Consider the following 15,362-nt stretch of genomic DNA (forward strand, 5'->3'; position numbering starts at 1 on the left):
GGGGCGGGGCAAGAACTGAAATGAACTTCCATGTGGTAAATTGTTCCTCCTCTGATTACAAAAGCCCAACACACACTGCTGAATATAAGCAGCAAGAAAAAGCCGAACCGTTTTTGCTCTGTTTGGGTTTTGCATTCGACCAGACTAGTCTTTTCATGGCTTCAGGGAACTCCCACCAGGACCCGGATCAGCACCCGCTCGGCCTGGGGTACAGCGGTTAAGCGACTTGCTAGGGTCACACTGCTGCACCTCATCTCAATAGCTATCTTTCAAATAAGTAAACAGAGCCCTATGGTCTTGACAGCACCTCGTCCACCCCGCAAATCAAATACGTATGCGGGAGGTCACCGGGACTTCGGCCAGAGCCGACCCTCCCACACCACCTGGAAGGCAGCGAATAGAGCGCGGGTTCCCAGGCCGCCCCCAACCTCAATCTGACGTCTCACGGGCGCGCGCTCGCAGCCCGACGCTCTCCTTTTCCCCATCCTCTTTTAGGTCGACGTTTCCCAGGCGCGCGCGCGCAATTCCACGCTCGTCCCCGCCACGCCCCCCTCCCCCCACCTCCCGGGCTCTGAGCTCTCAGGCCTTCACCGCACCTCCCCCTCACGCCCCTCCACCGGCTCTTTGCAGCGCGAGCCGAACAGGTGTAGCTGTTAGAGAGGCCTGGGGTTCCCAGGAGGGAGGGTGGGAGACAGTCACTCAGTTAAGCCGAACAAGAGAAAGGACAGACGGCATCATGTCTCGCTACACTAGGCCCCCCAATACCTCCCTGTTCGTCAGGAACGTTGCGGATGCCACTAGGTGAGTGAGGGGCGGCTCTGGGAGATGGTGGGAGTGCGATAGGGATGATGGGCAGAGGTCATAGAAGAGGAAGATGGGACCCGCACCTTCCTTACCACTCCCCCTCCTCGATTCCCCCCTCCCCCGCCCCCAATCTCCAGGCCCCTCCTCTAGCGAACTGCCAGCTGAGAGGCCCCCTTCGGGCTAGGGCCCGGAGCGGCCTCGGGGCCTCCCAGGCCGCGGTGTGAGTCTTCTGGGTCCGTGTCCGACTCAGCCCCTCCTTGGTACTCCCAAACTCTCAGTGGTTTAAAGGACTCGTTTCTCTCCGAGACTTAGTGGCTCAGGCGGATTCTCTGGGGTCTGACCGGACCCACTGTCTGCATCCTCAACGCTCGAGCCCGCCCCTTCCAATCCTACCCCAACCCCCACTCTGGCAACCAGGCTGGATTCTTTCCTTTACCCCCGCCCCCCGCTGCGAGGGATCCTGCACCCCAGGCCGCTCTGCCCCCTCCCCCTGTATCCTCCCCTCAGAACCCCATTCCCTTCCCCCAGCAGGCCAGGCCGGGGAAGAAGGCAGTCTCTTAATCGTATTTCTTTAAACTCCCTTTAAACTGATAGTTTTCTTTTTCGTGGGTTTGCAAGTTTCGGCTTTGATGTTACCCTTGATGAAATGGAAAGTTTTAACCTGTTAGGTGAGGAGGACTCCAGGAATGAGAGTGATTGCTTTCTGGGAGTATTGAGTTAATGCTGGGAGGGACTTTGATAAGTCATTAAGCCCTTATTTTATGTGAGAAAAGTAAGACCCAGAAAGCTCCAGATTTTTTCCAAGATAGTGTAAATGGCAGAGCTCAGAAGTAAACCTAGACTCCAAATGCCTCGGTTTTCCACTTTGTAACATTGTCCTCACTCATTACTCTTCCTCTGTGTTTCCAATCCTGCCGTGGTAACACGCAATTACATTTATACCTTTTTGTATTAATGAATCACTTCAATGAAAATAACATCATTCCATCACCTTTCTTTGAACTTATCCATAAAGTATAATCCAATTACAGTATGGATTTGAATATAGGGAAGGTCAAATCATGTCCTTATAACATAATCATGTCCCTATATTAAGAAAATAGGAAAATACAAATAATGTATGGTATGATATTAATCTTATCTTGACAGAAGTTTTATAAATGGGTTCCACTCTACCAAGCTCATAATTTTAATGAGAAATTAATAAAATAAAATAAAATAATTAGTTTGGATTGAAAGAATATAGACATTTATTTCTAAAAGTTGAAAAAAACTAAGTGAGGCCTAACTTGGTATAATTCAGATATTATAACTTGGTTGACGATCCAAAATTTAAGATTGCAACTGTACCCTGTGGTGGCATTGAGTCCTAATTCCTTTATTGCCCTTATCTGAGTTAAGTGGTTTCTTCACAGCAGCTGACTTTTGTCTTTTTGTTCTTTATGATGAGTTAAAGGAAAGGGGATATATTTGAAATTTCCTTATTTTATCTGTAACTTAATAGGAATAAAATGATAGATCTTGTTCACTTATAATTACCTTGAAGATTAGGGTTGGTTGATTAGCATATATCTGTTTTCTACTTTCCTTGAAGTTAGGATATAATAATATGAGGGGGAGCACAGCCTAAACAACAGTTGAACCTGTTGGTCATCTACTTTTTGAGACTTTCTTTCCTTGACTTTGTGACATGCTTTCCTGGTTTTCTTTCTATCCCACTGGTTGTTCCCTCCCTCTTTTTTGAGTATTTTTTCTTTATCCTATTTTCCATCATTACAATTGCCTCCTGCCCTTCCTTTGTAAAGCAACTTCCTCTCTCAATTCTTATACCGCACCTCCCCTAGGTGCTCCCTTAAGCTCTGTTCTCAACTCAGTAATTTTCAAAAATTCTCAATTCAGCTATCCAGGATTCAACTGTACCTCCAAAATCAGCATCTCTCCTCTGACTGATCTTACATTTCCAACCATGTGCAGGATCAGCTACTTAACATAAATACTTACACTATGCCAGGCCCTTTGCTAAGCAGTGGGGTACAAAGAAAAGCAAAATAAAATCGCTGTTTTTGAGGAGCTCTTCTCAGTTTAACAAATAATAATAACAAAACCTTTCAAGCATATTCAAAACACAATTTATCCTCTTTCTCTCTAAATTTTCTGGTAACACTGTTCCTCCAATTTCCCAAGCTTTAATGTTTCTTACGCATTGTTTCTCAACAAATATTGCCATTTCTTTCTCTGAAAAGTTTCTTAAAATCACATTTTCCTCTCTTTTCTTACCCCTGTCCAAACCTCCAGTTTGGTTACTACAAAAATGGATTTGGTTTCTCTATTTCTAGTATTTCTTCTGGCTATTTTTCCTGCTATTCCTTGAAAAGGTCTCTGCAAACCATAAAATTCTACATAAATGTTAACTGTTGAGTTGTTTCAGTTGTGTATGACTCATTAAGGTGTTGGGTTTTTTTTTTTTTTGTTTGTTTGTTTTTGGCAAAAATACTGGAATGGTTTGCCATTTCTTTCTCCAGCTCATTTTATAGCTGTTAACCATTAGCTATTATTAAAACACCATTTTTTTGGTCAGATTTCTTCTTTCACAAACTAAAAAGTTGCTCCCTGTAGGGCTATTAAGGGCTATGACAATTAAGCACTTGCTATCTATCCAATTTATTTCTCTTTGTTCCCCAGCAAGTACTTATACTAAGAACACTTTCTTTCCAAATCTTCCCAAATACACTTTACTTTCACCTTTACTCATACTATTTCTTATATTATATTCACTTAAATTTCACTTCTAATTATCATTTTAACTAAATGTGTTCTTCAAAGTTCACCTGCAAAGTGCTTCTTGTAACTACTTTCGCCCATAATAAACTCCAAATTACTATTGTGAAAAGCAGTTTCTCTCCACCCACAGGATCCCACAATGCTAGGTAGACACAAAATGAGATTAAAAAAAAAAAATTGGTTGTCACTTAGAGAATAATACTTTTTGTTTTGTTATATAGCGAAGTATTTTAATATGAACTCTAACCACATATAAATCTTGAAATCCTCAATTTTATAACCTTAAATTAGGAATGTCTGTTACATTTTGAGAATTTTATAATACTTGATATCTAAAAACAAGACAAATTTTAACAACCTCGAGCATTCTCTTTCTCTCTAAAATCTTTAACTCCTGATAACCATTTCTTTTTCTAATGCTTTCATATATGCCCAGATCTCCCTAGTTTGTTTTTTTTTAAACCTTGAATAAACCTTATTATCCCTTCAAGATATTGACCTTTATTTCCTCCCTTTTACAAACAAATCCCATTGAAAAAACCTTATGAATTGTTCCTCAACCCTTTGCAGTTTTGGCTTCTACTCTAAATCACTAATTGAAACTTCTCTTTCTAAGTTGTCAGTCATCTCTTAATTGCCAAATGTGATGGTCTTTTCTGTATCATTTCTCAGAACATCTGTTGCACTTGATACACTTGATCATGGTCCTGTGTACTCTCTTTTTGTTGTACTACTTTTTCCTGATCCTCTGACTCTTCAATCTTCTTTTCTGGTTCATCATTCATATCATACCTCCTGGCCATGAGTGTTCCCCAGTAGACCCTATGTCTACACTAGTGTATTGATATCTTTATGAGCTCTCCTGGGTTTCTTTATGATCTCTAGACCTGACTTGCAGCTCTATATATCAAGTGTGAAGTTTCTACCCTGTCATTCCCTTATCATCAGATGCCTATTACATAATTTTATAATGGATGTCTGTTAGGATTCTTGTAGTTGTTATGGGCCAGAATTTGAGACAAGGTAATGTGCTCAGTTCACCCCTTTAAAAGGAGTTTACACCTTTAAAGGAGTTAATACCTTTAAAAAAGCTAGCTCATTGGTTATATAAGGTGTTCCCACAAGCCCATTCTCTGGGAGGATATAAGGAGCCAACATTGAGTCTGGAAGGAGTCAGTCTGGATTAGGTCAAGGAGAAGGCTTTCCAGGAGAATTTCAGGGAAACTGGAGGAGATTCAGAGGGAGGATTCAGTGAATTTGCAAGTCCAGCAGAGTCACAAGTCTAAAGGAAAAGCATGCTCATGGACTTCTGGGAATTCACATCTAGGATTGAATTCTGGGAAGCCCACAATCCCACACTCTTGGAGGCAGAGTCTGATTCTTTCCCACGTCTACCTTCCTGATGGCTTTGGATTTAGAGAGAGCTAGAGACTGAAGCTGGCTGGAGACATTCTGACAGGAAAAGATTCAAGACTTTGAAGAACACAATATAGGATCTGGACTTTAACTCCTGGCTGCATTTTGGGATTATTGAACTGAAACTAAAACTAAGGCTGGCTTCAGAAGCTCCCCAAGAGATCTGCTGCAAGAGAACAACTACTTTTTAGATAAACAGAACTTTGCAGATGTCTCATAGACATCTCAAATTCAACATGTCCCAAATAGGACTCGATACTTTCTTCTCTCTACTTTTTCCAAATTTCCCAGCTTCTTTGGAAGATATTCCCATATTTTCAGTTATCCAATTCATAACTTCAGTATTATTTTTTACTTTCTGTTTCACCATACTTACCTAATTAGTTCCCAAATCTTGCTTTCTCTCTTCCTGTAATATAGCTTGCATCCACCCTTCTCTCTACTTGAGTAGCCATTGCCTTACTTTAAACCTTAATACCTTTTTTTTTTTTGCCTTACTTTAAACCTTAATACCTTTTTTTCTAAATTATAACAATAGCTCTGTAATTGGTCTCTACCTCAGGTATCTCTTCTCTGTAATCCATCCTGAACACTGCTGTCAAAATAAATTTCTTTAAAGGAAAGATTGACTATATCACTCCCTATTTAGTCACCTACTATGGCTTCCAATTACTTCTAGGATAAAATATAAACTCTTCAATTTAGCTTTTAAATCTCTTCACAACCTGGCTCACACTTTTCATTCTCATCTTTTCTTCCTCATTCATTCTGGTCTTTCTGTTCCTCACACACATCACTCCATTTTTCATCTTAATGCCATTCATTTTCATTAGCCATTCATCCATTCTTTTATTCATCCCTGCCTCATAGATTCCTTCTTTTCCTAATGATTCAGTTTAAGCATCACTTTCTTCTATATGAATCCTTTCCTGATTCTTATTCTTTGTACTTATAGTCTATTTAGCACAGTGTCTAATAATAACTTATTAATGCTTGTTGATTAAGATAAATCTGGCTTATTTACAGCTAGGCAAATGGATATGAATGGCAATATTAATTAAATGGTGAAAATATTAATTTATATAAATAATTGGCTATTTGACAATCTTTTGCATGATGAGAACATTTTAACATATAGATGATTTAGAAAGTGTGCTTTCCTTCTAAAACAGAGGTTCCTAACCTTTTTTGTATCATGGACCCTTTTGGCAGATTGATAAAATCTTTGGACCCATTCTTAGAATAATGTTTTTAAAATCATAAAATATGTAGAATTACAGAGAAAAATAAACAATTATATTGAAATGCCACCTGTATATAGGAAGTCTGAAATTTCACACAATCTAACTGTGGGTCTAAGAACAATAGTAATTTTTAAGTAAAGACCAGCATAAAGATATTTCAAGATAGTAGCAACAACTGTAAGGTGATATGAAACTTTATATGATTTCTGTTAGTGAAAGTCACAGGTACTTTTAATATTAGTCTGTTTTGTTGTCTGATTTCATAATTAAAGGAAATACTAAATTTCAATTAGAAATTAATGAAAATAAAGAAGTAACTTTTTTTCCCCATCTATGTTCAAGTACCTCCTGAAATCTATCCACAGGGATCCGTGGACCCAGGTTAAGGACTCTTGTTCTAGAAGGATCAATACAAGTGTTACAACTGGATTTCTGTAAACAAACTGCTGTAACACAGTTATATTCCTATTTCTTTGCCTTATTTCTAAAATACTTCAGGCCTGAGGACTTGCGACGTGAATTTGGTCGATATGGCCCTATAGTAGACGTATACATTCCACTTGACTTCTACACTCGCCGCCCAAGAGGATTTGCTTACGTACAATATCCTTTATTTCACTCTGTGTGTGTATTGGTACATGTGTCTGCGTGTAAACATATGTCTATGTCTACACGTAGACATATATGTATTCAGGGGAAATTTTGACAAGATTAATATGTCCTAACTAAATGTATTTATTTCTTTGTCTCAGAAAATCTAAAGCAGTCCACAGTAGCTGGCAAGCACCCCAAAGTTTGAATCAACCTGTTAGATAGAGTCCAAGCATAAACCAAGCAGGCAAGCCAAAAGACACCTTAAAGTTCAAGCATCAAGGAATAAAGAGGGAGGGTGGAAACAGATAAAAAGAAAACTGGAAGAGGGGAAGTCTTTATCAAGCAAAAGACAAAGCCAGCACCAAGTTGAGGCTTCGGCTTTCCTACATTTACTCAGAATTCCAGATTCAAAGCCAAGTCTGATTTGGTTGGTTCTGCAGCACTTATAAAGTCCATCTTGCAAGCCCAAAAGAGTAAAGGTCAAGGTTCAAGATCAAGTGACATTGAGGTAATTGCCAAATTTTTTGTATCATCTTTCTTTAGCTTTTGCTGCTCTCTGATATTTGATTAAATCAGTGGATGATCTCCTAAAATTTACTTATTCGGTAATTTTTCTACATTCCATTATAATTAAATGGATTGGTATTGCATAGTATAAATAGATAAGGGAATTAATTTATTGTTAATATTATAAATTCTTCAAAATATAATTTAGGCTGTGTGTGTTTCTTTTGTTTCCTGTATATTAACATATAAAAGTATACTTAAAGAGACAGACACAAGGATAAATGTTAGATCATTAGATCAAACTAATTTTCCATATAAAGTATATGTTTGCCTGCTTTGTCTGTGTGAAAATGTTGTTATTATAGAAAGTAATTGCTCCCAAAATCCATAATCATGATTGTAATTTCTGAATAAGATCTATCACATTTTGGTTTTTTATTTTAAAAAAACCCTGATGGATTCTTTATAAGGCTGAGACCTAAAAATTCATCTTATGATATTAATCGGTATTGAAATATATTTTTCCCAAGTAGCAAATTCTTAGTTGCCCATACTCACTGAAACCACATTGATTCATATAAGCGAAACTCAAATATTATTTTATTAACATAGTTAAAAATTGATTTCTCATCTTCCTGTTTACATTGTCTTTAAAATCACAGGACTCTGCAGTTTCCATGGTAAAGACATAAATAATATTTGGCTGATATACTTCTAAAGTAATGAGCTTAATATTTTACTTGGTATTTCCTTTTCATTTGGCATGTGAAAATTATTTTTAAAATTATTTCATTGTATACTTTGATGTTCAAAGTGTCCTTAACAGCTAGTCATATTTGAAGATGTCCGTGATGCAGAAGATGCTCTTTATAACCTCAATAGAAAGTGGGTATGTGGTCGTCAAATTGAAATACAGTTTGCACAAGGTGATCGCAAAAGTAAGTGTAGATAAACATATAGTTTACTTGCTATGCAAAATTATAGTTTCAGGAATAGTAGATTTTTTTGCTTAAAATTCTTTCATTGATTAATTAGACAAGTTAAATAGTTATTATTGAAGCTTTTTAGTGTTGAATTATTTTACAGTGATGTTCTTCAAATTCTAGCACCAGGCCAAATGAAATCAAAAGAACGCCACCCTTGTTCTCCAAGTGAACATCGAAGATCAAGAAGTCACAGCAGAAGGACTCGAAGTAGAAGTTCTTCATGGGGAAGAAGCAGAAGACGATCTGATAGCCTTAAAGAGTATGTAAGGTGTAAATAGTATTAGAAGGTACCATCTTGCTATGGGATAGAACATGGTATTTTAAACATAAATGAAATATAAGAATTTAAATATATAAAAAGTTTTAAGGCATACTGCATTAGTCATTCATTTTTAGTTTTATTAATAGAATGGCTTTAGAAGAAAGGACAATAAATATGCTGATATATCCGATTCATGCGTAAACTATATATATAATTAAACTTTATTGACTGATATACACATATTAAGTGCTTAGAAAATATTTGTTAATTTGCCTTCATTAGAGATTTAACATGAACCTTTTAACATAGGTAGAGGAGAAAAGGAGCATTTTTCATGAAGTGGAATTTAGACTGAATCTCAAAAGAAGCAAGGAGACAAAGGAGAAAGGGTAAAGCACTTCAGTGAAGACAGTTAAGATAAGGAGTTTTAGGTGGAACACGAGCAAGAAAACTTGATACAGGTTTTCTGGATCATAAAGCACAAGGGAGGGAATAAAATATAAGATTGGAAAGGTAGAGAAGGGCCAAACTATAAGGAGTTTTAAAATAAAAATGAAGGATTTTATATTTGATCCTAAAGATAATAGGAATAAGAATTTATTTACTAGAAAAAAATTACATGGTCATAGCTGTAATTTAAAGGAATGTCACTTGGGCAGCTGAATAGTGGATGGACTTGAGTTAGAAAGACCCACCAGAAAGGTATTGCCAGAGTCTATGTGTCCAGTGATAAGAGGTTGCATTCGAGGGATTGCTGTGTGAGTGGAGTAAAGAGGACACATGGGAGAGATACAAGACTTGGTAACAGGTTATGGATTAAGAGAGGAAATAAAGAATGACACTAAGATTCTGAGTTTGAGTGACTGAGAGGATAGTGATGTCATGACTGATCGGGAAATTAGGAAGAAAAGAGAATTTGAGGGAAAGACAATGAATTTGGTTTTGGGCATTTTAAATTTGAGATGCCTCCAGTGGAACATCCTGGTGGAGAAGTACAGTAGGCACTTATTAGTGGTATAATAGAGCTCAGGAGAGAGTTTAGGATTACATATAGAGAACTGGGATTCATTTGGAGAGAGGTGATAATTGAACCCATTGGAGTTGAGATCATCAAGGGATATATAAGGGAGAAGAAAAGAGAACCCAAGACAGATTCAAAGGGTACATCTTGTTAGTGGGCCTAATCAACATTAGTTGATATCAACAGTGATTTCAAACTCAACTAGAAATGGTGCCATTGAATAATACAAAAAGAGTCCTGCTGACCACTTATTAACTTAGAAGAGCTCTTGTTAAGATTAAGTTCTATTGTATTTTTGTTTGTCAATATTTCCCAATCACATTTTAATCTGGTCTGAAAACACTCAGGAGTGCATTTTGTTTGACACTTTCCACCTAGAAGAAGATCAAAAAAACTGAAAAGGAATGGAGAAACAGGAGAGAAGTGTCACAAAAATCTGGAGAAAGGAGTGATCAATAGTGTTGGACCTTGCAGAGAGGTTAAAAAAGATAAGGATTGAAAAGAGACTATTCTAATTAAGAATATTAATGGAAATTAAGAGGTCATTAATGACTTGGGGAGAGTAGTTTCAGCCTGTTGAAGATGTTAGAAATCAGTTTGCAGAGGGGTTTAGAGCTAAATTAGAAACATTGATTCTAGACAACCTTTTTCAAGAGTTAAGCCATAAAAGAAAGGAGAGTTTTAGGGCTGCAGTTAATTAGTAAGGACAGAATCAAATAATTTTTTTTTTTTTTTAAGAATTGAGGAAAAGGAGAAAAGGAAAAGGGAAAAAGAACCAGCAAATTTAGACAAATTGAAGATTAGTGAAAGAGTGAGGATAATAAAAGGGGAAATCTGCTTGAGAAGATAGAGATAGGGGATCCCCTGTCCCTTCAAGGAACTTACCTTCTAATTGGGGAAGAACATACAGGATAAATGCAAAGTAGATGGGAAGTAGGAGGGAATGGCACTAAAAGTTGGACAATAAGGTTTCCCAGAGGAGTTGGCACTCCTGAAGCTTAGCTGAATCTAAAAGGAAGGCAGGGATTCCAGAAGTTAGGAGTTAAAAAGAACAGTTTAGGCATATTTAAAAATAACAAAACTTTTCAGAATTTGTTGATCTCTAATATTTCTTCAGTATCACAGTTTCATAGTTAGAAGGAATCTCAGTGACCATCTATATCCAAAAAATATCTGTGCTATAATATATCTGGAAAATCATCACCCAGCTTCTGCTTAAAAATCTCATTACTATAACACAAAAGTTATTTGTGAAAGAAAACTAACTAAAAATTAATGTACAAGTATTCCATTCAACAAATTAAAGTATTAGAAAACATACAATCTGTAGTACTGTGCTTTAGAAGATAGACATAACTTTTTTGAATGGCAAGTAGGTTGCATCATGGATCAAAGCCCTGAACTCAGAGCCAGGAAGATCTGAGTTCAAATTTAGCCTCAGATATTTATCAGCTATATAACTGAATAAGTCACTTAACTGCTGCCTTCCTCAGTTTCCTCCTCTGTAAAACGTGGAATAAGAGGAGGGGTTTAAAGTGGCCTGCAGTGTGCCAAGCACAGTGCTCTTGGCTAAATGTTTTACAAATATTACCTCATTTCATGGAATAATAGTGACTGTTTCCCAGGCTGGTCTTTGAGGATAAAATGAGATAATTTTTATAAAATGTTGTGCAAGCCTTAAAGTACTACATAATGCCAGTCATCATTATTATTGTTGCTGTTATTAGTATTATGAAAGGGTTAATGATAACTTATCAACATTTTGCTAATAAGAAATTTTTTCTTGATAAAATATCCTTTGCAGTAATTATTTAGTGAATTTGTAAAACAAAAAATAACAAGATTGTATATACTAGCTGTTGTACTATTTATTCTTAGTAACTACCTTGAATATTATTTGTATTATTTTTCCATTTGTATGTAGAATTCTGTGGTGCGTTCTTCTGTCAATGAGTGGAATTCATATTTGTTTTCAAACCTTTTGAGAAAAGGCAGATGGATCAGTAGATAGAGTACTGGATCTGGCATCAGGAACACTTGAGTTCAAATCTGCCCTCAGACTCTTACTAGCTGTGTAACCCTGACAAAATCACTTAGTCTGTCTGCCTCAGTTTCCTCACCTGTAAAGTGGGCATAATAACATACTTCTGAGGGTTATTGTGAGAATCAAATGAGATATTTACTAAGCACTATATAGATATTAAGCTGCTATTATGTTGGCCAAGTAGTATTTCCAAGTATAATAGTATTTTAGTTTTCTGTCTTTGTAGTTGTAGGATAAATGTGTTCCAAAATTTTTGAAGAATTTTACCAGCAATATTTCCTATACAGCTTTGCTCCTAGAAACAAATATTGATTGTGTACTACTGGTTTTCTGAGATAAAAACACAATAGGAATAAGGAAAAATAACACAGGACTTTTACTTATTGCAGAATTAGTTTTTCATAAATTAAAATTAACAATTCTTTGGGTGTGTGTCTGTGTGTGTGTGTGTGTGTGTGTGTGTGTGTGTATGTGTGTGTGTGTGTGTGTGTATATGCTACTAAGGATGATATAAAGAGAATAGAGGCATCACCAGGCTATGGCCATAACCTGATATTAAGGGAGATCTGTCTTTGATTTTGTAGTGATGCAACAGTATAATCTGTGTAGTATGACCTTTGATTGCACTTCTTTGCCTTGTTTTAAAAAAAATAATAAAACTAAGAAGGTATGGCCTGTCTTGATTCATAGTAAGAATGTCCTTATGTGAAGAAAGTTTTTCCACTAGCTCCTAAAATAATCTGTGTGATTTCAGTTTCATTGATAGATACATAAAATATCTAGTTTTGTAGCATTGAATATTTCCTTTAAAAAATTCAAACATTGATTTTATTGAAATACAAAAAGAAAGACTAATGTCAAATATATTTATTTCTGCTATCATTATTTTTATCTTTCCAGGGAATTGTTTCTAGCATTTCAAATTACTATGCCACACCTCTGTAAAAAATAACATTTAGTAGCTTAATGGAGATGTAACTGTTGTTTTTCAGATTTGGTAAAGCTTTGGATACTTTGTTTTTCTTATAAAATGAGTATAAAAAAAGTAACTTTGCAAAATGCAGAGTGCTCTAGGATATAAGCTGTGGACTGTGCCATGCAGCATTTTTATTTTACTGCATAATAATCCCTAGACTTGGTGCAAAATGCATGCTTGATGAATTTCCTCCTTTTTTTGTGCCCTAAAATCTTAAAACTTTTCCAAAGTTGTTGGGGCCTCATTTAACTAATAAATATCAAACTAAGCTATCAAAAAAGGGAGAGAAGCAGTTAAAAATGTAGCAGTTCATATTGGCTTATTATAATTATAGCATTGACTTTATTAATATTACTTTCCCCCTAGTGGAAATTAAGCCTAGCACATGACTGGAGAGAATAATCTGTCCCAATTTTATGTGGAGTCATAGAGTTAGAAGATTCTTCATCCACTTGCCATTGGGCATGACCACATCTAAGTTGTTCCATATTAATAAAAATCTGTCTTGAAGATCCTCTAAAAATAAAGAGATTCTGTTTTCTTTCAGTTTTATTAAATCTTATTGTCAGGAAACAACACAAATATTTCATGCTACCACTTAATCCTATTAATATCTTTGTTCTATTCACATTAGTTAGGGAGAAATTTTTTTTGATCATTGCTTATGTTATAATAATCCTTTGTCATCTTAAAAATATAAATTGCCAATCAGCCTTTCAAAGGTCTTGATACTTAGAGAATGATTATGAGACCGTGAAAATGTTGTTTCATAGCCTAATCATTTTTTCTTGTAAAATACGTACACTAATATTTTGGATATTTGCAGGTCTCGTCGTAGGGGACTTTCTTATAGCCGATCTAAATCTCGATCTAACTCATTAACAAGGCATTCTACCTCAGGAAGGAAATCAAGATCTCCTAGAAGAAATTCTAGTTCTAGACGACGGTCAAGATCTGAGTCCTTACAAAAAAGGACCACATCTGTGGGAAAATCACAATCAAGTTCACCTCAGAGGCAGACCACTTCAGGGGCGAAATCAAGATCAGATGGAAGACATTTTGATTCACTAGCAAGATCCCCATCAAAATCTCCCCAAAGACACACTAATTCTGAAACTAAAGCACAGTCTCGGAGCTATCATCATAAAAACAATTGGTGAAACAGCAGCAGAAGATCTCTACACATACTTAGACTTTCTTTATGAGACAGAACTTTTGTTAAATAAAAATTCTTCATAGCTATAATGTGGGCCAATATTATTTTGGGCATATACCAGTAGTAAAATATATCTTGCTTTGGGTTATTAGATTTGGCCTCAATAACACTGCAGATATTATAAATAATGTTATGTTTAGTTTTGTGCTAAATGAAATTTCCTTACTGTAGTCAGGAAGACCTGAGTTAAAATCTGGCCTCACATACTTAATTAGCTATGTGACCCTGGGCAAGTCATTTAACCTGTCTGCCTCAGTTTCTTCATCTGTAAAATGGGGATAATAATTACTTACCTCTCCCGATTGTGGTGAGGATAAAATAATATATTTGTAAAGTGCTTTGCAAACTTTAAAGCATTACATAAATGCTAGCTATTGTTATCAGTTTCATAATCTTACATACAAATCCAGTTGTTCTTTTTCTTTCCATTTCAATGTGCCTAGTTTTTCAAATAACACTTTCACATGTATGCTAAGAGTAAATTTTCAAAGGAAATAAGTGAAATAGAAGTAATTTATAAACTTATTTCATATATTCTATATTATTACCTTAAATAAAAATGCTACATCTTGGTATAGCACTTTTACCTTTTCAAAATGCTTTTGCAAACTTTGAAGACTTGAGCTATTACTTATTGATGTGGATACACATTTCATTGATGCAGACTGTAATACTTGAAACCTTGATACACTATTTGTTAGATACTGTGACCCTAAAGTTTTGGAACCTGGTGGTAAATCTTTTGGGCATCAATGTCTTCATATTTAACCTAAGCCAGGCTTGAGATAACAGATTACCAGGGCCATACTCAAAACTTTTAGTTTGATAAGATCCACCAGATCATGTGTTTCATTGTAATGTTTCCACCCCAGTGTTTTAATCTTAATACCAATTTCTGGTGAACACCTCATTTTACAAAATAAAAGATAGTTTTTTCTATCCTTGTTAGCAGTATTCACAAGGCCAAGAATTCAAAAGGAGGTATTTTTTCTTGAACTCATAAGATAACCTTATCAAAAAAGATTAAATATATATTGGTAGGATAACAGATTAATTGGCATTAAAATGACATTAAGTTCTATACAAACTTGAAATATAACTTTGTATTTCAGGAGGGATCAGATCTGATTGGCATATGGAACTTCCACTGAGGAAACTACTAATACAGATCAGCACTTGACTCTGCAACTTGCAGTCTGAGAAAATTTCTTGGGTACTGAGACATTAGGTGACTTTTCTATAATCATGCAGCCAGTATGTGGGGGATTTGTGTCTCTGGCCTTTATGTTTCCCTGAGGCCAACTCTATCCACTATGCCATGCTGCCTCATTAAATAACAGCATGTTGAATTTAAAAATATAAAAAATTACTTTTACAAAAAAAAAATTGAAGTATTTTGAAAATATTGTGGTATCTCCATTTTCCCAATAATTAATTTTGTTTATATGCTTTGCTTTTGCAGTTAATAAAATCAAGGGCTTTTCTAAAAAGTATTTTTAGTTTACATTTTA

General features: G+C 35.9%; 1 protein-coding gene across 2 annotated transcripts; it reads left to right on the top strand.

The window, feature by feature from the left end:
• Positions 1-545: 545 nt before the first annotated feature.
• SRSF12 (serine and arginine rich splicing factor 12) lies at positions 546-13,877 on the top strand. Of its 2 annotated transcripts, none has more exons than XM_074310314.1 (5): positions 546-801; positions 6,744-6,848; positions 8,181-8,284; positions 8,453-8,591; positions 13,462-13,877. In XM_074310314.1, exons 1-5 carry the CDS (start codon positions 737-739, stop codon positions 13,793-13,795), a joined length of 747 nt encoding a protein of 248 aa, XP_074166415.1. In that variant the 5' UTR covers positions 546-736; the 3' UTR covers positions 13,796-13,877. The 2 variants fall into 2 exon arrangements, with proteins under 2 accessions (XP_074166415.1, XP_074166414.1); XM_074310313.1 differs by having other exon boundaries at positions 6,744-6,843; positions 8,173-8,284.
• Positions 13,878-15,362: the final 1,485 nt, after the last annotated feature.

Source organism: Sminthopsis crassicaudata, chromosome 4 (assembly GCF_048593235.1).
Source record: "Sminthopsis crassicaudata isolate SCR6 chromosome 4, ASM4859323v1, whole genome shotgun sequence".
NCBI lineage: Eukaryota > Metazoa > Chordata > Mammalia > Dasyuromorphia > Dasyuridae > Sminthopsis > Sminthopsis crassicaudata.